Source organism: Bacidia gigantensis (assembly GCF_019456465.1).
Source record: "Bacidia gigantensis strain McMullin 20006 chromosome Unknown contig_210, whole genome shotgun sequence".
Classification (NCBI taxonomy): Eukaryota; Fungi; Ascomycota; class Lecanoromycetes; order Lecanorales; family Ramalinaceae; genus Bacidia; species Bacidia gigantensis.
In genome coordinates, this window is record NW_025408597.1 from 24,452 (window position 1) to 45,709 (window position 21,258).

At 49.5% G+C, this 21,258-nt stretch overlaps 7 protein-coding genes and 1 non-coding gene across 8 annotated transcripts; 6 read left to right on the top strand and 2 right to left on the bottom strand.

The window, feature by feature from the left end:
• Positions 1 to 3,480: 3,480 nt before the first annotated feature.
• Positions 3,481 to 6,268, top strand: KY384_003990 (uncharacterized protein; the record flags this gene model as incomplete). Its single annotated transcript, XM_044812499.1, has 3 exons — positions 3,481 to 3,572; positions 3,640 to 4,176; positions 4,225 to 6,268. 3 exons carry the CDS (start codon positions 3,481 to 3,483, stop codon positions 6,266 to 6,268), a joined length of 2,673 nt encoding a protein of 890 aa, XP_044670562.1.
• A 1,065-nt stretch (positions 6,269 to 7,333) lies between these two features.
• On the top strand, positions 7,334 to 7,919 carry KY384_003991 (uncharacterized protein; the record flags this gene model as incomplete). Its single annotated transcript, XM_044812500.1, has 2 exons — positions 7,334 to 7,612; positions 7,695 to 7,919. 2 exons carry the CDS (start codon positions 7,334 to 7,336, stop codon positions 7,917 to 7,919), a joined length of 504 nt encoding a protein of 167 aa, XP_044670563.1.
• Positions 7,920 to 10,730: 2,811 nt separating this feature from the next.
• On the top strand, positions 10,731 to 12,892 carry KY384_003992 (uncharacterized protein; the record flags this gene model as incomplete). The annotated part of the gene is made up of 5 exons (XM_044812501.1): positions 10,731 to 11,472; positions 11,529 to 11,606; positions 11,915 to 12,209; positions 12,287 to 12,378; positions 12,480 to 12,892. The coding sequence occupies 5 exons, from the start codon at positions 10,731 to 10,733 to the stop codon at positions 12,890 to 12,892; spliced, it is 1,620 nt and encodes a 539-aa protein (XP_044670564.1).
• A 358-nt stretch (positions 12,893 to 13,250) lies between these two features.
• On the top strand, positions 13,251 to 14,400 carry KY384_003993 (uncharacterized protein; the record flags this gene model as incomplete). The annotated part of the gene is made up of 3 exons (XM_044812502.1): positions 13,251 to 13,292; positions 13,496 to 14,102; positions 14,198 to 14,400. The coding sequence occupies 3 exons, from the start codon at positions 13,251 to 13,253 to the stop codon at positions 14,398 to 14,400; spliced, it is 852 nt and encodes a 283-aa protein (XP_044670565.1).
• A 790-nt stretch (positions 14,401 to 15,190) lies between these two features.
• On the top strand, positions 15,191 to 16,290 carry KY384_003994 (uncharacterized protein; the record flags this gene model as incomplete). Its single annotated transcript, XM_044812503.1, has 4 exons — positions 15,191 to 15,226; positions 15,278 to 15,731; positions 15,775 to 15,861; positions 15,908 to 16,290. 4 exons carry the CDS (start codon positions 15,191 to 15,193, stop codon positions 16,288 to 16,290), a joined length of 960 nt encoding a protein of 319 aa, XP_044670566.1.
• A 955-nt stretch (positions 16,291 to 17,245) lies between these two features.
• Positions 17,246 to 18,640, bottom strand: KY384_003995 (uncharacterized protein; the record flags this gene model as incomplete). Its single annotated transcript, XM_044812504.1, has 1 exon — positions 17,246 to 18,640. The coding sequence occupies one exon, from the start codon at positions 18,638 to 18,640 to the stop codon at positions 17,246 to 17,248; it is 1,395 nt and encodes a 464-aa protein (XP_044670567.1).
• Positions 18,641 to 19,283: 643 nt separating this feature from the next.
• On the bottom strand, positions 19,284 to 19,367 carry KY384_003996. The gene has a single exon. It is a non-coding gene; the product is annotated as a tRNA-Val (tRNA).
• Positions 19,368 to 20,486: 1,119 nt separating this feature from the next.
• On the top strand, positions 20,487 to 21,190 carry KY384_003997 (uncharacterized protein; the record flags this gene model as incomplete). The annotated part of the gene is made up of 2 exons (XM_044812505.1): positions 20,487 to 20,826; positions 20,916 to 21,190. The coding sequence occupies 2 exons, from the start codon at positions 20,487 to 20,489 to the stop codon at positions 21,188 to 21,190; spliced, it is 615 nt and encodes a 204-aa protein (XP_044670568.1).
• Positions 21,191 to 21,258: the final 68 nt, after the last annotated feature.

Here is a 21,258-nt window from a genome sequence, read left to right on the forward strand (position 1 = left end):
TACATTTGATTCGAGCCAAACATTAGACATCGAGGAGACAAAAGCTTCTCCTGGAGAGTCCAGGCTCTTGTCTGCCAAGGGGGAAGGATCTCATCATCAAGGGAGTCACATTTTGGCTCAAGACAAGATACCAAGCTGACGCTATTCACTCTTGTCACAATTTGTCTCCCCAGCCTTGTAGTGGACCTAGTCTCCGATAGTCTTTCCCGGGCACCGTTCTTGCTATTTGCGATGATTGTGAACAGCGACGCAGCATAGGTTGAGCCCATACGTGGAATGTACCGCTGTTTATCGTCTTCATCGTCTTGAACAATGCAAAGAAGATCAACCTAGAGAAAGCGCTCTCCCAGTCTGCTTAGTAGTTCTATAGCATCTATCACCGTTCGGGGAAGGTGTAGCCCCTGTAGAAAGTTGGTCTCGGAAGCTCGAGCGACACGGCTTGACGTCAGACCATCTTGGGCATCGGTATCACCCCTGGCCCAGCTGAGAGTAACGTAAGGGGGTACTGTATCATTGTCCCAGCTTTTGAACTCGACGACAGCTTGATCTTGAACCTCTACAAGCCTGACTGTAACCATTGCTTTTTGTAACCATCGCTTCCGGCGTTTCAGACGGAACGAAACAAGCGCTAGCATGTCCAAAGATACAATTGTCGAGCCACTTGCGAATAAGACGCGTATCACAAGCCTCTGCTCTTATAGGCGGAGTTGATGAAGTAAGACGCGGGCGCTTGGGAGGCAACCGCTTTCCCAAAGTTGCTGAAATGCGCTTGTTCCAGTGTAGTCGAGTGTCCGACTCGTAGGCTGGCAATGCGGTAGCTGAAGCCTGAAAGGCGTCTTCAACTTGCAAATGAGATTTTCCAGATCCTGAAGACGTCTTTGAAGGGATATCCAAGTTGACGGCCATCGAGAATAGCCATGGGCGAAATGACCCATTTCATGTCTATAATCGTGTGGCTGACGTTGTAGTGGGCATGTGACCTCTTTAATCAAAGTGCTGGGTGTCTTGAGTATGGGTTTTTCGACGCTGGCTCTTGGCACCAGCGATACCACTGTATTGGAAAGTCCACAGCTCTTCCTCCGTACACGCAACTTCATCCACAGCCCAAGCTGCACGGACCAACGTTTGTAGTTGCATTAGGCGATGTCTTTTGCAGCAGCAGACAAGAAGCTCCCAACATCTGCAGGGTTGCATACTTCACACAGACCATATACCTCCATGATCTGGTAGGCACGTATGCAGCCAATCGGAGCTCGAATCAATCGACGAGCGCCTCAAGCGGGCTTGATGACTCTTCAATGACTTCCAAAGGCTGTCTCTTATTCTCCAAGCTTTTTCATCGACCAAAGTCTTCCTGGTATGATCAAGAGTGCTTCTTTTGGTGTAGATGCATTTGGATAGCAAGCAGTTTGGAGGGTGAGCTTTAGAGGGAATTCACAAGAAGTGAGGTTTCGGTGACTACTGGCGAGTCAGCATATGCGGCCAGCATGCGCATTTTGTCGACGCAAGCATACACTAGCCATCTCTGTCAACTTGCTGCTCATGGAGAGACACTGAAACGTTTGACCACGTTGTTCGCCTTCAGAATTGTGAAGTGCGTTTGTATGATAGAGACCCAGACCATTGCTCGTCAACCTTCGCTTTTGCGTGCTGTGGAAAGACTCGGATCCCCGGGGTTGGGCTGTGCGCAAGCCATGAGGCCTGCGGTCTCCTCCGAGATGGAGGGAGCTATGATTGGAGCTGAGAGATTCGTAGAGAGGGCTGCTCATGCCAAAATAATCCGCAAGCCAGATAGAGATGCTGTAGCCGCCGGCTTTGATGGACGAAAGATCATCGGTGCTTGCAACATCACGGACGCTCCTCCGGGGATGAAGATCTTGGTTCTAATTCCGATTAAATCCGACTTGGCGCCAAGCAATCAGCATGCCTTCGATGTCAGATAATTCCCAAAACAATGAACTCCGGTCCATTCAGCAGAAGTTCTTGATCGTTGATAGAGCATGGCATATATTTCAAGCTGCTTTGCCAATAACAATAGTAGCTTTTTCGATGTGGAAACTACGAGCAAGGGATGAGCGTAACGCTCAGAGGGTTTCCTGTAAGTTCCTCAGTTGCGAGCACAATCTAGAACGAAATGCAGCACCATGTCTGACAGAGCGGCCGTCCTCCAGCTCATCGCTTCCTTCCAAAGCGCTTCGTCAACCACATTCGCGAAAGGGTAGCCCAGTGATCAGACATGGCATTCCTTGTCGCAAAGAGACTTGATCGCTTGTTACGACACGACTACCCTCCACAAGTTTGATTGTCTACGCTATCAATGACGAATGCGCAAACTTTAGGTCTGCAAGAAAGAGGTAGACTTTGCTGGCGCGATCTTGGAGCGTGGGATACAAATAAATGTTGCTTTCAAGCTCAGAGCAATCTATACGTCACGGCCCATCGTACATCAGCAATAAGACCTTAAGAACTACTTCCTACAAGGACTGGTGTACGTTCTCGCAAGTCTTTCGAAACTCAACCTGCATGGATTGCTCGACCCAGGACCTCCATTCAGCAACCAACCAAGGAGCCAAGACAGGACCGCGCTGAAAGAGGGGAGTTTTGAGTCGACGTTGGAGGCCAGTATGATCTGTGCTGGACCAACACTGAAGTACATCACCTTCAATATCATGAGGCTGTTTCATGGCAGCCTCAAGGTTCCCCGGGGTTTCAGGCCAGATGATTTTTCAAGCGTTCCCTGGCCTGGCCGTCGGACCTTCGCCCTCGTTGGTGCGGCAGGAAGTAGGACGGGTGAGTCGACGCTAATGACGTACTGAAACCTCTAGTATCCCATGCCTTCCTCCCGAAACGGTCGATTCGGGATCAACCTTGGACACCCGGTTGCAGGGAGATTCGGAGTAGCAGGTCCTTGTGTCATATGGATACTGTGGTCGAATCGGCTTCGGAGGGTCTGCTCTTGCGGCCAACTTGCCCGTACATTCACAGCTACATTTTTCGATAGCACCCAGTCGGCCTATCATCCTCCGACCGGGAGGCATGTCATCTACTAGCTCCTTGCTCTTGCAGCCTGAAAGTTTCCACTTACCGCCAAGTGTCTCGTTAGATGGATCGAGATCTACATAAGGGGTAATTATGAATCTATCATCTGGTTGACATCCAGCCGCCTTTACCCAATTCGGCTCGAAGGTTAGCGAATCCCCCGAAACAAGAAACTTTGGTTCCTCGTAATGCAGGGAGGACGGTGCGTTTCCCCACCAAATTACGGCTTACCTGTATCGGATTTTTCGTCACCCGCATCTAAGGGATCTATAAAGCTATCATTAGAGCTTCCCCCTGTTTACGTCTCACTCTGCCACGGAAACGCGTCGATGCATAACGATCTTTAAGTCGAATGATTCCAAGTTCGGGCGGTTTTGGATACCATAATTGGTCTTTACAGCTCACTGCATCTGCACTCAGCGTTCCGACATCAATACTACCATGGCAATGCTCCATCACGCAGCCGCCGGCAACAAATGTACGAACAGCCGCGGCGGGATCGGTAACGCCGTTCTCTTATTACATCCCATACGGTACGCAGCAAGCTTGCGACATTTACGGTCTGACCTGCCAGGCGGGCTCAATTACTGTCAATGTCAGTGTTGATGCCTGCCAGTCATCAACCACGACCTTGGCTTGCTCTTCATATTTAGCAAGCCAAGCAGAGTACCTCAGATCATTTGACTTCACTGCAAACGCTTCGCATCCTTTACCAGCAGAATGGCAGCAGGGCTTCGGGCGAAGTCCACAATGCTCATCGTATTCCTCCGCCAGTGAAGCTGCCTCCGGTTCGAATCATCTTCCGTTGTCTTTATGTCCCAATGAGCAATCAACACCTCAAGGCGGGACTTTCCAAGGACTCCCACTCGAAATACCGCCTGTGTATCCCCCAGGCCACGACAAAAGCCACGAAATCACGGGCATAGAATGTTGTGGAGACTGCTATTTCCACGTACCACGAGTGCAAGTATACTACTTCCCAGTCCCTACCGGACAGGCATACTGCAAGTCAGTCGGTCGCCAATACGGCTCCGTCTCAGACTTGAGCACATGGCGCGCATTGCCAGACTTCACATCCCTTGACGATACCGACGCATCAGCCTACCAAGGGAGCACTGTCGTCAATGGACACACTCTGTAAGTACCTTAGTCCAACCAAACCCCCAATACCAACGGAGATTGCAGAGTCGCACCATCAGTCTACATGCAAGTCGAAGGCTCCATGATCGTCAACGACAAATGCGGCTCCGTAGGCACCACTCTAACATCCCCTTTATTCTCCTTCGCTGCCGAGGACATCTCCACCTTCGTTCTTCCTCCAGTCACAAGCCCACGACCCGACGGCTCCGATCCTGTCCCCCTGCTAACAGGACAATCCCAACTCAACGTCGCAGACCTCGCATGCCCCTCAACAGGCGTCGCGCAAGTATCTGTCCCGGACTTGGGCTTAGGCGCAGGTCCGCATACATATTACTACGGATCACCCTGGTTGCCATTCATCGCCCCGCCTTCGAAGATCTTATCCTCCGATCCTTCTTGGTCGACAGGTTGTGCGCATGTCGTGAAATTTGGACCGGCTGAGTACGTAGGCTTGTTCGATCCACCTATTGCATTGGTTCCGCAGCAGAACATTGTCAACCCTGTGACTGCTGCGGCTGCTGCTGGTGCTACGGGTTCTCCAACACATCCTGGCCAGTCGATTGTGGCCGCTGTGCCAAAGATTACGGCTGTTGCGGCTGCTCACGTACAGGAGCCTCCTGCTGAGAACACTGGGATCGTGAATCCTGGCAAGAATGATCCTGGAAGCAAAGACACCAGCAGTGGTAATAATGACCCTAAGAGTACGAGCAGCGATAGGAGTGGCAATGCGGGTAATGGTAACGGCGACACTGGAAGCAAAGATACCAAGAATGATGGGGAGGGCCATCAACCAGCTGGCGGTGATACCAACAATGCCAAAGCAGACAAAGTTCCGAACAAAAGCAGTAGTGTTGCCGGTAACGGCAGTGGGGACTCCAACGGTGCGGGCAGCAAGAATCCTGGTAGCCAAGATTCTGGCAGCAAAAGTACTGGCAGCGAGCGCAATGGAAACGCAGGGAAAGATGGGAACACTGACGATAGCGGTACTGGCAGCGGAAGTACCGGAAGCCAGGAGACTGCGAACGGCTCAGGTAGCGACAAAGCAGCTAGTGGCAATCCCGGTAGCGGTGGCTCTGTCCGCAGTAGTACTCATGCTGCCCATACAGGTGCTGCCAAAAAAGGTAGTGACAATAATAGCTCTGGGAGCAAGAACGTAGGTGGCCAGAGTTCTGCTTCAAGCCCAAACACCGGCAAGGACGGTAGCTCTAGTGGTAGTGGTGGAGGCAATACTGAGAACAAAGACGCTGCAAGACTAGGGACCGCGGGCGCACAGACTAGCAATACGGATGCTGGCGGTGACGACAAAAGCACGGACATCAATAGCGTGCAGGGCAATAACGTACCAGCAAGTGGCGCCAATGATCAAGGTGCCAAAGCTGGCGGTGTAAACAACAGCAATGACGTAGTCCAGTCTAAGGACCATAGCGCATCCCAATCCATTTCACAATCTTCTGGTACTACTGGCACGAATGAGAACTCGACGGACTCATTAGGGATGGACTCATCAGGGATGAACACAAGCTCTGATAACGTACCAAATGCCAGCACCGAGGGCAAAAACAAGCAAAACACCAAAGCCAGCGCCTTCGCAGATCAATTCTTTAGTCCTTACGAGTCTGGCGGGAAGTCTCAATTGGCCGGCACATCAAAGAATCAGCCCACGAAGGAGAATACTCATGGTTCCAAACAGCTTGACTACAACCCTTCATCACTAGGTGGAAAGGCGGCGGGGTCCTCAAATGATGTATCAAGCGGACAGGAAGGAGACAGAGAAAGCCCTGCGTTCAATTCATCGGAGACGGCAAGTCCCATAAATTCGGATTCAAAGGGGTCTGATGGTTCCGGAAGTGTTCAAGCAAACAATACTGGGTCTTCTGCTGGTCCAAATGGTACCATACTCTCTGGCAATGGCCCTCCGAACAGTACAGATACAGGATCAGCACAACCAAGCGGCTCGGCTGGACCAGGGAATGCTTCTACCTCAACTGTGGCTTTCATGGGTGTTGGCGACAGAGTGGTGACTAGCCAGACTTTGTCATGGACCTTGATTTTCTTAAGCATAATTCATATCCTACAATTCACACCTTAATATATTACATTTAACCATAATCAACTCTCCAACATTGTCTGATTCTAGTGCAGCTTCCTCGTCTTCGAATGCGCCTCTTTACCATCCGCGGAGCAAAACCTACACAGAAGAGCTCAATATTCGAACCAGTATCCACATTGTCCAAATCAGGAACATCAGTGGAGCTCTACCCCTGGGGCGGCGCTACCACCTCGACGCCCCTTTATTTGTCTCCGTACCCGGGTCTTCGCCGCTTGGAACTTACCGTAAACAATGCAAGAGCGCCGTATACCAGCTGGATCTTGTACACGAGGGCTGCGTGAGGTCGCAACCCGATTTAAACTGGCTTCGGGATGAAAAGCCTTAAATATTTGAACTAGTAAAAGCAATTGTCAAATACACTTGAGGCCTTCGCCGGAGCTCCAGCCCGGCTAGGGGAACTATACTTATCTACTGCAGCAAGTGAAACCCTCTCTTATCTAACGTGGCACTTTCCACCCCAAGGTCGCCATTTGATTTGTCCCTTGAGGCGCTCGACTAGGAGTGGGCCCAAGAAGAGCGGTGGGCGCGCCAGTGGATCCAATGGCGTTCGAAGAAAGCTAAATGGTGGAAGTGGCAATGCTTAAGGCCATATTCGTCTAAACTCAATTGCGACCGCGCACAAATCCGCCGATACTACTGGCTGTCTAGCGATGCGAATCGCTAAGAGCTCCTCCTTTGGCTTGCTCCAAGTCCAAAACATTAGCAAATGAAGGACTGGGATCGATGCACAAGCCCCACAGGACCACCCATTAGGCCAAGAACCCTTGGCTGTGTGGCTACGAAAGGGCTCAGTGAAGACAAGGGCGCGTCCCATTCGTCAACGACTCATTACCAGGACCAGCTGCTTAAACATGGCTTGAGAAAGGGTACACAGTATCACGTGTGAGCGATGACAATCAAAAGCTGGTGTATCGCCTTTCGCATTTCAACTTCTTTGAATCCTGATCTATCAACTTCTTTGAAACCTGATCTATAGCATAGACTCACTACATTCTTCCACCACAGGGACTTTCACCTTTCACAAATATAGAACCACTTCTCATCATGCGTTTCTCAACAGTTGTCCTTGCCCTAGCGGCAGCTGTCCCGTCAGTCTTGGCCGCAGCTCCCTTCCCCATTGGCGGCGAGATTGCTCAAATCACTAATTCCAATGGAGACGTCATCATGTACTATCAAGGCAGAGACGGCGACATCCGCCAGCGTGCCGGTAACGGCCCCATTATGGCAAAAGACCAATACAAAAACACCCAAGTTATTCCGAAAGGCAAGGCAAGGGCCAACACTCCCATTGCAGCCATTGCATATCAAGGCGATATCACAAATGTACGTATGATACACACCTGATGCTGACAAAAGACTATCCCCAAGAATTTTGGAGCTTCCACAGCGCTGATGTTCTCCTCAGACGCGCATTTACTTCATCGACAACAACAACTTTCTCAATGAGATTGTTCAGCAGAACGGCAAAGTCACAAACACATGGAGTTTGGGCTACGGCAATGTTCAGAACTCCAAGGCATTGGCGGCTACCACCGACGGCAAGGGGAGAATCATGGTTACCTTCGTCCGCACTGAGAATGAGCTCAGCATGGCCCACTATGAGGGATCGTGGAGCTGGAACGACTACTAGATACATCGAACACCAGTATCTCTGTGGAGTCAGCTATGAGACCAATAGATTGATTGCCCCGACTCTGCCGTAGATTCTTGATATGTCGAGTCAAGGGGAGTGGGGAGGAACTTGCGAAAATAGCTGAAGGGCCGTAAAATTTGCGACAGGTGCTTTTCAGCTATTACATTACATCAACACACAAATAATAATAATTGTTTGCAACCCAGACTTGAAAGCTCATCATAGTTAGTAACCAGATATGCTCTGCTTCAATTGAAGATCATCAAATCATAGCAATTGCTTCTACATTTGGAAATAGACCAGCCCCAAATAAGAGTGCTCATTTTGGAAATGTCAGTCCTGATACTAACAACCATTCGCGAAGTATCTTGCCCAGAAAACCTTGCCTTCACATGAAAGAACAATGGTCAGCGAACGGATCAAGCGAAGCACTGCTGTGGCTGTCGCAAGTGACGTCCTTACACGACCCTAATAGTCGCAGTTGTTCAAGGCTTACGTATTTCATGTGGAAAACGTTCAAGTCTGCCATCCCCATTGAACAGTCAGGGATCAAACACCATTGCCGAACTCCACCCTTGGCTTGGGCATATGATCCTATTACGACGCTTCATCAATTCGCTCATATGCTTAAAGTATTTCTTCATTCTTTGCGTGGGCCTCAGCACATCTGTCCTTGTACTGCATCGCCTTCAAAAGTACAGTAGTATGAATACTTCTTTAATCAATGAGCAGTTTTCCAACAAAAGGCCAAAAGAAATGGTTATCATACGCCATGGGCCACGAATCATCATCAGAATCACGTTCCACTACGATGGACGACGGCGAGCACAGGGCCTTCAATTCTGCACCGGCCGTAGCGACTATGACGTCATCGCCCACAACCACAAATCCCGAGGGCGACGAAAACCCCCAAAATCCATAGATTCTGCCCCAGTATATCTCACAATGACTCTCAAAACCCTCCCTGGCCATCCTTCCCCGGGTCCCGCGACCAACGCCTCCTCCTCCTCCTTCTCCCCACCCCACCACTTCACCGTCCGCGGCGGCCACGGATTCGCTTTCGAAGTTCACCCAGGCACCTCCTTCCGCATCATCGATCTGCACGGGCGGCAAATCGTCGACATGATGGCCTGGGTGCTGCCTTCCCCCTCCTCCCCCTCCTCCCCTTCCCCTTCCCATTCCTCCCTTTCCCCCCCACCCTCCCCCACCACCACCCCCAGCGCACCCTACAACACAACCCACGAACACCTCTCCATGTCCTACACGCGCTACGCACTCGGCGGCAGCGCACCCCCCGCCATCGGCGACGCGCTCATCACGAACAAAGGCGAGGCGATCTTTAAGCTGGTGGGGGATACGTGCCATACGCATGACTTGACGTTTATGGCTTGTAATCCGGCTTTTTATAAGGAGAAGGGGGGGAGGGGTTGGAAAGGCATAGGAATTGCGCGGAGAATATTTGGGAGGTTATGGGGGCGTGGGGGATGGAAAACGTGTTGGAGGTGACGGCGGTGGATCCGTTCAATGTCTTTCAGAATACGCCCGATATGACGCTCAAGGATCTCGGGTGTAGTCGGCCCGGGGATTTTGTGGAGTTTGAGGTGCTGAAGAAGGCGGTGGTTGGGGTTAGTAGTTGTCCTTATGATGTGGTAGGTTTTGTCTTGGGTTTTTTGGTCATTTGTGGGTGGGGATGTGCTGACGTGAGGTGCGTGGGTGTAGGACGGGTTTGGGGGTGGGAAAGCGACCGATGTTGAGATTGTTACTGGGCTGAAGTTGGGGGATTGATGTGTGAGAGGGGATGGGGTTTGAGTGCGCTGGTTTGATAAGGGGGTAGATGTGTGTGGATGACTGATTGTGCGATGGACGAGCAATGCGAGTTGGAAGGTGGCGTGTTATGGTGTGGATGCAAGATGAAAGGCTACGCAAGTCATCAACCATTAGAAGCCCGATGGGGGGATCTTGATAAGATACTTGAAAGCGTGCATGTGAGGTCGTAAGAGCACGTACGCCATCCTGATGTCTACGTCGATCCGTCCTTATGTATAGGGAACGAGCTTCCCACTCTCTGAAGCGAAGCTTCATATCCCTTACACTTGCTGTGCTGCCTTCTCAGTCCAATTAGGTGCACTCACCACCTGTGCCAGAAACCCTTTTGATGACAATGCATGCGGCGTTGTTAGTTTTGAAGTCGGCAAAGCTCTGTGTGCCTCCTGATCAGATCGTCAATTTTTCTGCCCAGCATGTTGCCATGATACATATGGCTTTGATCCTGCCCATGGTGGAATGATGGCATGGACAACGAAGACATGTCATTCATGGTTACCTACTTCGATCGCATTGCGGACGTCTACATGACGAGCTCAAGTGTCTATGTCGTCTTTCATGTGGTAGTATTAACTCTATTGCTGCCGCAGGATTACGGAGATATAAAAGGGCACTTAAATATTGGAGAACAGGATGCCTAGAGACATTCCGCTAATGTGTGATGACGCTATGACGGCTTCTGTATTCGCTTCCCCTATTCCCGTTGATTCAAGCATGGTGGCTAAAAATAGGAAATGTCTAACAAATGCAAGTCGGCAAAATCCTTTGCAGTGCTTTTCAGCTAGACTCAAATGTTTCTTTGAGACTTTTGAATGTTCAAAGCGTCGATCATGAGTACTCGGTCCCTTCTTCGCTTCTGCGCAGGTGCACACGTCAATCTTGTGACCTCGACTAATTCCTGCCTTGACTACATGAGCCGAAATCGTTCAGTTGGGGTGATTATTTCCTTCCTTTGCAAACAAGATCGATTGAGATAAAGCAAAGATGATCTTCGCATACTATATACCGTATCTTTTCTTATGGTTCATGTTGAACTCCAATGTCTCGACGTTCCAGCTTCAGCGGCGATTCGACCCAAATATAAATGCCTTAATTCATCCGTTACCTCAGACAGAACAAGAGATCGATGAACACTTAGTCTGCACTGAAGGCCTAGGCAATGACGATCCTATAGATTGGCAGGACTGTTTCGCTGCTGCTCAAGATTACTCGGGGTTTACAGGTATCTCACCGGAGGTCTTACTCATCAATCGAGGTAGCGATTTGGCTCGTTCACCAGACCTGCAGGACAAACCTGGAGAGCAGTTGATAGCTCCTGTTGCCTTCTTCAGTGGCTCGACCTGCGCTTTGACTCTACTCATGATTGGCGACGAGAAGTTGACAGGAAAATCCGATGTCGTGGCTGCAGTCCAAAGCCTGAACAGTTCATGCAACGATAATGGGAGCACAGGGGGTGGCTTGAAAAGTCTATACGACGGCGCAGTGACAGTATACATAGGTGGAAAGAATTCGATTCTTGATTTGGCCCCCAAGGAAAATTGGACTGTGTGGCCAAGCTCGGGGCTATATCAAAAACCCAAACCCGTGGTCTGCACCCCTGCGGACATTGGGATCCAAAACATCACTGTCAATGATTGCCATGAAGCAGCGCTATTCCACAGCGCTGTTGTTCCTTCACGTCTATTAACACTTGTGGACCGGAAGTACCTCGAAAACCAGAACGATAGTACGCTATTTGCTCCATTGCTGTTTCACAGCGGGAGCTGCGGCCTTTAATCTCAGTACCGTCTCCGACGACTAGTGGCCAGAACCTTTTGAGGGAAGACCTTTTTGCAGCCGTGGACGAAGTCGCGTTCCAATGTACGATTTTGTACAGTGGTTATCCACCTGCAGCCGTCAGCCGTACTCTATTTGCAGGTGGCGAGAGGACTTTTTATGATGGAAGAGTTAGGGTAGAATTCGGAAGCAGCGTTCAGATGTTTTCACGGGCCCAGGAGAATGGCTGGTCGGTATATCCACTGTTCTGAATAGGTAGTTGACGATTTGTGACGGTGACGGTGACTATCGGATCTCACGTAAGCAGATCTCACGTAAGCAGCTTAGTCGTCAGAATTTCCCCCCTCCTTGACATTCCTTTTCCTCTTCGTTTGGCGACTACATCTCTCTAGATGTGCAAGATATTCAAAGTGCATTGCCACAAGATTTGAGCATGCATCTCATACTCACAGGCGCTACCGGCCTTGTCGGCTCCGGTGTCCTCCACCACATGCTCAACAACAACACGGTCACAACGGTTTCTATTCTCAGTCGGCGGCCTGTGCCTATGGCTGAAGGACACGAAAAGGCGAAAGTGATCATTCACAAAGACTTCAAGTCATTTCCCAGCGACCTCCTTGAACAGCTCAAGGGCGCCACGGGTTGTGTTTGGGCGCTTGGGGTCAATCAGAACGATGTTGACAAAGAGTAAGCAACGACTCTTCCAAGTCTAAGGGATAATTCCATTGAACAAACCGATCTCGTGAAGCTGAGCACAAACCTAGACTGTACCAAGAGATAACCGTCGACTACCCGATCGCGGCGGCAAAGGCATTCTCCACCCTTTCAGACCCCTTCACTTTCGTCTACGTATCCGGTATGCCATTCATCTCTCCAACCCTATCATTCTTGTACAACATTCAATTTTGCATACATAGCCCTTAAGACCTATCTCATCTCACTAACCCCCCATCTCAGGTGAAGGCGCCACAACAACTCCCTCGCGCCTAACCCCACACTTCGGCCGCGTCAAAGGCATCGCAGAATCCTCCCTCTTGGCTCTACCCAAAGATGCTCAATTCAGATCCTTGAACCCATACTCTGCTCGCCCCGGCGGTGTGGACGCTCAGATGCACCCCGAGATCCACAAGTACATGCCGAAGATGAAGGGTATGAAGAGTTTCTATGCGCCGCCGGTTTTTGTCGCCATGAGGACGCTGCTGCCGGGGCAGCTTAGTCCGACGAGGGAGTTGGGGAAGGTGTTGACGGAGTTGGCTATGAGGGATAGGGGAACGTTGGGGGTGGGGAAGGAGGGCGTGGAGGGCAAGGGCGTTAGTGGGGAGGGAAGGACGGTTGGTAATGCTTGGTTGAGGAGTGAGGCGGGTCTTTGAGAGAATGTTGTATGAGAATGGAGTCGGCTGGCTTTGGCTTGCTGCTCATAAAAATATTTCATTGTGCACTCACTTCTTACTGCGGCGTCACAAATGCGCTTCGGCTTGATCGAGCGATAATTTAGAATTCATTATGCTGACCTAGATTGCCGCAGAGCTCTTTCATAGGGTGATAAAGAAGACCGATCGGTTGCCCACTTCTTGAAAGCTGAATATAACATATCATACAAATCACGGTTATCTGCTCTTCAGGGGGTAGACTAGGAATGGAGATGTTTCATTCCTCTTTGTCCGACGTAAGAGTGCTGTACCACCTTCGGTAGAGATGTATTGTCGATAGACAAAGTGAGCTCAAACAATGCTTTGTTTGACACTTACTTACAACGACACAATCATCAGTGTCTGATACTTCTTCAAAAAGCCTGTCTTGAAACCCGTTTGAATGCAAGCATAACTTCTACGTTTCTATTCAGCTTTCGAAAGAAACGGCAAGACCTCAAGTTATCGCGCCCCTCCGGACTCAAGTTAATCTCCCTTCGAGTGTCGAAGGCGTACACGCCGGTCTTTGAGCGATATAACTTTCAGTGAACATCTGTTGAACAGTATTCTAACCTATTGAATGGCGACAATACGGCAATGAACGCTCAACAGCAGCACCCGAAGAAGAATATCAACTCTCTCCCACCAGAGCTTCATGCGAATATTGTGGAAGCCTTGATAGCGAATAACTCATCCGACGTGGCTACCCCAGAGCCTTTGCAAGACGTCTTCAATCTCTCCCTCGTCAGCAGATATTACAATAAGGTTGCAAACCCTGTGATCGAAAGAGCGCTTCAATCTATTCTTGACTCGAAGATCCACCCTCCTCCATGGACCGCCAAATTCGAAAACCAAAGACAAGCTCGGCTCCAGACGTCACCATCCTTCGATACCGAGAACATCGTCGGAGAGCTTGATAGATGGACCTATGATCAGTCAAGGCCTCCCTTTCACATCCCTCAAAGTCTTACAAATACGGACCTCGATCTTGTCAAAGACTTCTTCAAAGCCACCTCCCCTATCTCTTTTTCATCACATACCTCTCCTCGCTATGTTCGCTACCGCCAGAATTCCGCGCATGGGCCGTCCGGAAGACCTGCTGCGACTTTACACACTACGACCTCATCCAAGAGACAATTCCTCGCCACTTCCAAGATCCGGAATGGGCTTGGTATTCCAGTTTTCTATTGCGCGACCACTTTGCGCCATGGCGCTCCTTTCAGCCATCACAAGACTATGTCATGGCTGACTATTCGTATTGTCAAGGATGGGTCAAGGATGTGGAGGACGAAGTTTCTCTGACTGATGTTGATTATCTCTGGGTTGGAATCCTGGCTTGTCTTTTGAAATCTATGGATTTTGAGCTTATTGATCTTCAGGAGAGGCGTAGGATAGGCGAGTGTGTGATAAGGATTAGTATTAACGGACGGGAGCGAGATCGGCGTGAAGGTGGTGATGCAGCGGAGTAGTGTGTGCAGTGGTGGATATGGTGATGAAGATTCAACCGGGAATATCTTGGGCTTTCAGTCGGAGTGAGCCTTGCCGGTACTGCAGATTCCAGTGTATCCTTTCCTTTGTTTCCCGCCTTAATGTTACGTCGTTTGCCGTAGGGTTACATAAAGCTGTGCCGTACGTCAGCTTGACGAGAGCGCGCTCAGAGGTATTCCAGACACCGGCGGAAAGACTGTCAGCCATGAAATGTGAGAAACAATTTGGTCTCCGATGCGCACAATGACTCGCATTCCTTTCAGCAGTTTTAATTTTCATCAATCTGTGTAAGATGATATCATGCATTCGTGTAAAGACGGATATCGTCAATCGTCTGCCTGGCATTAGGCATTAGTGTTCTGTTAGGCATTCTATTCGACAAGTGTCATGTGCCGCTGCATGCAATCCTGCGGCGACGAGATGCTGCATGTCACTGCAGGCATCAGACCCAGTAGTTTTCCTCACGGCTTGCTCAAGTGAATCGTTGTGGAGAAGCTGTGTAGGTGCCGCGAGTATGCAATGCGAAGATTATGGCACATTTCGTGCATATGCAGTGAGACTCGGAGGATGTCGTTACTTGCAGATCATCTCGGAAATGACGCCGATGCAGAACGTGCATGCAGAGTTGATCCTTACTGTTTTGCGTGATGTGAATGACGCGTTCGACCATTTCTTGCTGCAGATAGATCGTTAATGTTTTCATTATCTTAGAAGTGGGCTCATGACTATCTTACCATACCATACATAACTCGATAATAGAACGAGACTAGAATGACCTTAGTTGCGCCATCTCACGAGGGGTTAGTTGTAAGTTTTGTAGAGTCGAACGTCCTTGCATTCTGCTGAGCATCTCCATAGATTTTGACATGGACTTTCACGGGCGCTTGTATCGTCTTCTCGATTGGCAGGTACATCATTCGGTACAAAAAGGTGGGGAGGTTCTGTCTGGACGACGTGGCGCATGCCGTCGCGCTTCTTGGACTAGTCGGGTTTGTAGGGACCTATGTCCAGATATTCCCTTACATCTTTCAACTCTGCGACTATCTCGATGGTAAACCTTTCAAGAAGAGCGGGCCAGACTATCAGACTGTTCTACAGCTTCGCGTCGCCGTTGCTATCTTGTTCTGGCTATGCATCTACGGCGTAAAATTCGCTTTCCTCTTTCTCTATCGAATGCTCTTCGTGGTATCAAATAGGAGTAGAAATGGAAAGATCTGGTGGTCTATCGCGGGTTTCACATCGATAACCTTCTTTGTCTGTGTCTTCGGAACATTGACAATGTGTGGTCCGGTGCGATACGTTGCAGATTCAGGTATGCTAGTTTACAGCACCTGGTCCTCGCTAACATACGACAGCCCATTGTGACTCGGTTAGAAGTGGGCGGGACTCCCTGACGGTGATTGAGTACACAACTACTCTGCATATCGTTTCAGACTTGATCAGTAAGCCGCAGACCACTGATCATCTTGGCGCACTAACATATCCTAGTCATGGCTTTTCCTTTGTTTGTCTTAAAAGATCTACGCATTAAGAAGCGTCAGAACGTCGGCTTGAGCTGCCTATTTTGTCTTGCTACTCTGATCGTTATCTTTGATGTTCTTCGAACAGCCTTCGCTGTCATACCCTCCGAGCATGGAGCTGTCATAATTCTAGCGACAACATGTGACATTCTCGAAGCTTCAGTTGCAGTAATAGTCTCTTCTCTACCAGTATATGGTACGCTACTTGTATCAAATCGCCCTCAAATCGCGAAAGGTCCCCACTGGCCCTCGAACAGTCGGCAAAAGATGCTCGAAAGCTCCACGATCATCAAGAAGTCAGCTGATCAGGACCCAGAGTACGACACGGCGCGACTTGAGTCTGATATCTAGAAACCAATGCGACTGTTTGTAAGATGGCAATCGTCGTGTAATTCTAACTCGAAGAACTTGTCGTCTTTTCCGCAGAAGACGGCATCAGGTGGGCGGCAGAATGATGAGACCTTTATTTTGGAACTGGGACTAGCTCAGAGCCTAAATGAAGTTACCACAAGGAATGATTACACCTTTAGTCTCACTTATCATGACGATGCAAGACGCACTGTGCCGCCCATTTCAGACGCTCGCACATCATGCAAGCATCGATCGACAAGGCATAAAGGTGAGTTCTTTGAATCTCTATAAGCTTAGAGTTTTACTGCAATGAACCATGACGACGTCGTAGTTGTCTTGAATTTTTGGAGTACGTGACGTCGAGATGCGGCACGGAGTCATTCCCAGTCAGACTTTCCTGCTTCATGCTGTTGACCAAACTTCGGTTGCCGCGACAAAGCACGAGGCAGTCATCTGCTCCACGTCATCGCTTCTAAAGCTCAGACCTGCTTGACCGTCATTGATTTACGTGAGGATGAACGATCGGAAGCTCAATCCGATGCGTTTCGATTGACGACGTAAGCTGGTCATGGCGTAATACGGAGCTACGGACCATGTAAAGTATACTGTTCGAAGCTGCTTGCCGTAATGTGCTGGAAATTTGGCCTCTCGATTACTTGGTAGTATGGCCAAGGTGCCATGTCGTCCGCAGGGAAGGTCATCCAGTCATTCAGCTGCCCTTTAAAGTATGCCTAGGCTTAGGAGCGCTTCCAACTGGCTATGCGCATGCAAGACTAGTCATGTTCGTCGCAATTGCTGCGGCTCATTCGCATTGATTCAGAAACTTCAGGCCTGATTTCCGGGATTTGTTTATTCTGGTGAGGGTGACAACAGGTGCATTCTGATAGACTCCGCCCGGCCGCATGGGAGTAGGGATGTTGACTGACATGACGACCACAGTGACGGCGATCGAACCTCATACAGAGGCAAATGGCATCGCTGCCATGTACACGAAGTTGACAGAAGTCTTGATACCGTACGAGAAGCTAGCCTCGGTTATTGCGCGAACAAGAGACGAGTTCCTACTGTGTTCTCCGCTATCTTGAGCGTAAAGATCTAATATTCTCAATGTCGATTTCTCGAGGTCATGCCTTATCATATCCGGAAAATTGGGTAGATCACGGACAAGCTCAAAATCCATTGTGTCCCATAACTTGAGATGTCGCAGATCAGGCGGAAGCCTTTGGAATAAGTCCATGGCTGGTAACCCTACACCAGGAACGAAATTTGCGTAGCAAATCTCGAGTGTTTGGACCGTGGATAGGCCCCTTAAATTCTGCATATTTTCTGGTGGTTGTTCATTTCCTTTCAAGAAAAGCTCTTCTAGGGATTGCGCGACATGCTGTAGAAGGATGGCGATTATCTCTGTCGAGCTGTAGCGCGGATCACGGTTCATTCCGTGGCACCACCATCTGAAGTTTTTGAGACGTGGCGCCGACCTGAGGATATCGTGAAGCCATGCGATTGGATTGACATCATCTTCGACGATCTCTCCTTGATCATCAAAGAAGAGCGTTGACAAACTGCTTCCATTTGCCATTGATGGTAATGACCAAGCTGGCGGAATCTCATCTTCTCCTGCTGGACCAATAACTCTCCGGGCATGAATGGTATGAACAGATGGGAAGGACATAAAGGCCTCAACGATCATATGCTGAATCTCGTTGTGGCGCAAAGGCCTCAACTTAACGATTTGAAGATTTGCAAGCGCTGATGAATTGTTACTGGCTATGCGACGTAAAATTGGAACCAGGAAATCGAGAGCGGAGCCCCAATCGTCATCAACTCTTAAATCTAGATAAGTAAGATTCGGGACGTTGCAGAGAAGAAGTGCTGTCGCGAATCGATCATCACCATGACAGATACTGTCAGCTGCTCGATTGACAATCTCGGCTCCGCTCTCGAGCTTCAGGCTCAATGTCTCAGCAATCTCGTTACGAATACGTAAGTCGGCAAGAGGTTGTCGGAACATGAGGGAATCTGCATGTGGTACAAGGGCTTTCAATCCCATGTTATGTTCCCCATCTGTGTTGCCCACCTCTAGACGAAGGTGCCTGATATAAAGCTTTGCTCTGGGAAGTAAAATCATCTCTCGTAAGCAAGGTAAAAGCAAAGTCACCTCGCTCGCAAAAGCCCGACAAATCTCAATGCTGTAGTAGAGACCCTGGAGCTCTCTATGCTTCTGCAATGCTCTTTCAGAGCTCCTGAGCGTATTTCTGCTTGAGACAGCAAAGCTGACGATGTCTGAAGGGCCGACAAACTCTGCGATAAGGCCGACGATCTCGGGAGGTAGCGCGGAAAACGACGCCATGAGTACAATTAGATTGTTTATTAGTACTATGTGAGAATTAAGAGCAGTAGATCGAGGGTGATATCGACGCTGCTGGGTAGCAAAGACATAAGATTGACGAGGCAGCAATGCGAGATTTAATTAGTCGATAAGCGCCCCCGGCGAAACGTACTGCCTAGCGCCTTGGCAGCTGAAAGCAGGCCACCAGCTGGAGGATGATTTGAGTCGTCCATCGTAGGGTTAGTAATCTGTCGGTATTGTAGATCGTGAAGCATGGGTGAAAGCATCAATTCCGCTTCTATAGGGGTGGTCGTTGGTGAGAGTGGGCGGTCTTATCTCATGGCCAAAGGTTGCCTTTTTACGTCCTGCTCAGGACATTTTTATTTTAAAAAAAACATGATCACCATACGTTATAAAAGAGAAAGAAGTACAGGGGATTGCTTTGCATCAGGCTTCAGGGGGCGATTGACGATTTTGGAGGTCAGAGTCTGCTTTTTGGGCTAGAATTCTGATTTTCACAGGCGGGAAAGTCTACTTACACTCTTGATATTGATTTTAGTCGTGAGAGGCATTAATGTAAGGTAGTTCGTCTGCATAGATAACACTCGGCAAAAACTTCAACGCTGAATCGCTCAGGTCCATTTTTGAAAAATAAACAAAAATTTGATCAGACCGAGACTTGAACTCGGGGCCTTTTCCGCTAAACGTCTGTTAAGGAAACGTGATAACCAATCTACACCATCCGACCATCGACTTCTACATTGGAATTTTTTTTTATTTATATACCTTTATTTTTTAATCAAAATGCGTTAGTGTTACTTGCCAATTCCTGACTGGTGATAATGAGGCACATTGGCGTCGGGAAACCAGCCGCATTACTAAGCTCGTCTGCCCTATGAGCCCTAAGCCGCGAATTTTCCAGCAACGGCCCAAGACGCAGAGGTGGTGACGTGTCCGCGTATTACAATTGATATGTAAAGATAGATAAGAAGCCTCATACAGACCGAATGTGATAAGAGTTGCCCTACAAGGTCAAATCGCTCTATATCTGGCCGTAAGCTGAGTGTGTTTTTGAGGTTCCTGGTTCCGTCAGCATCATGCAGATTGGGGTCCGGGAAATGTGCCGCACGGCACAATGCACCTAAACACTAGGCCCGTGATATCATGGAACATCATAAATTATCTAATCCTCCACTATCGATGGAAGGTTTCGAACAGCCCCAAAACTAGGCCCGCGATACCACATAGCATGCCCCAAAAACGACGCTGGGCTCAACCTTATAGCCACATGTTTCGAAACCCGAGGGGCCCGCCACATGCTGATCAGTAGATGAGATCAGTCTTGCAACGTCGATTCCCTTATTCAACGGAGGGTATCAGTAACCAATAACCCGCTATCAGCACTACTCACCCAATTTGAAACGCGTGAGCCTTTGTCATAGGGCAGGAACCTTGAATCTCGATACCTTGGAGGATTAGATGGCTGTCGTTGAATGGATTGCGTTTCCGACTCACACTACCTCCCTGCCTCACTACACAAGAATCTGACACCGAAATGAAGGACTTGTATTGCTTCTTCGCTTACCAGCATACTAGTATGTATGGGCAAAACCTTGACAAAAGAGGAGATCGCACGACATCGCCACCGGCAAGGGAAACTTTGTCAACAACTCGAAAGATATATAAAGAGCATACTGCTCGTCCTTCATATGTACTTGGACACACTCTACAGTTTCTATCAGACAAATCCAAACACCAGCCTGAACATTTCCGCTCCAGTTCTTTCACTTGCCCCAAACCCAACCACCCGCATATCCACTTCACCCTGCCTTCTCAAGCCTAAGCCTAAGCACAAAACCCAACAACAATGTACGCCTCATCGACCTTCACCTCCCTCCCCTTCGTACTCAGCCTCCTCACCACCCTCCTCACCCCCGCCACTTCTCTTGGCGTCAACTGCCGCGGATCCGCCCTCTGCGACCGCGCAACCCTCTCGAGCCAATCCGGCAAGATCGTACAAATCTTCCGCGATGCCGTCTACGCCGCGCAGATCCCCGACGACACGCACTACAACGACGGCGACCACATTCTCTGCATCAGCCAGACGGAAAGTCTGACCATCTCCGCCGGCGTAGAGGGGGGCGCGAAAGGGGTGACTGGGAGCTTTTCGCTGAGCGGAAGCTTGGCGGTTGGGGCGGGCGGAATTTGTAAGTCCCATCATGAATCAAATCTCCATTCTTTTATCTGCTTGTTGTGGTGCTGCAGTCGGCTTGCTGATCGGGTATTCGGCATGTAGGTCTGTTTCCTCAAGGCACCCAGAGCGGTCTTGCGCTTTCCGAGATCCGCACTTTGGCTGATAAGGTGTTGGAGCATGGATGCTCCACGTGTGGGAGTGTGCCTAGGGATTGGGAACAGAATGACCCGAAAGACGGCATTCTGACGTTCAATTATGTGGAGAATCCGTTCTGTGATGGTAACTGCATCTCGGATACTGGGAACTCGAAGGGGAACCCGACGTCGACTGGCCAGCAGAAGTTGAGGAGGTCGGCTAAGTTTGGGTTGATTGATTGAATAGTGAAGTCACGATAGGCGTTGGACCCTAAGCATTGATACTGTGTAAGCATGATAAGAGCTTGATG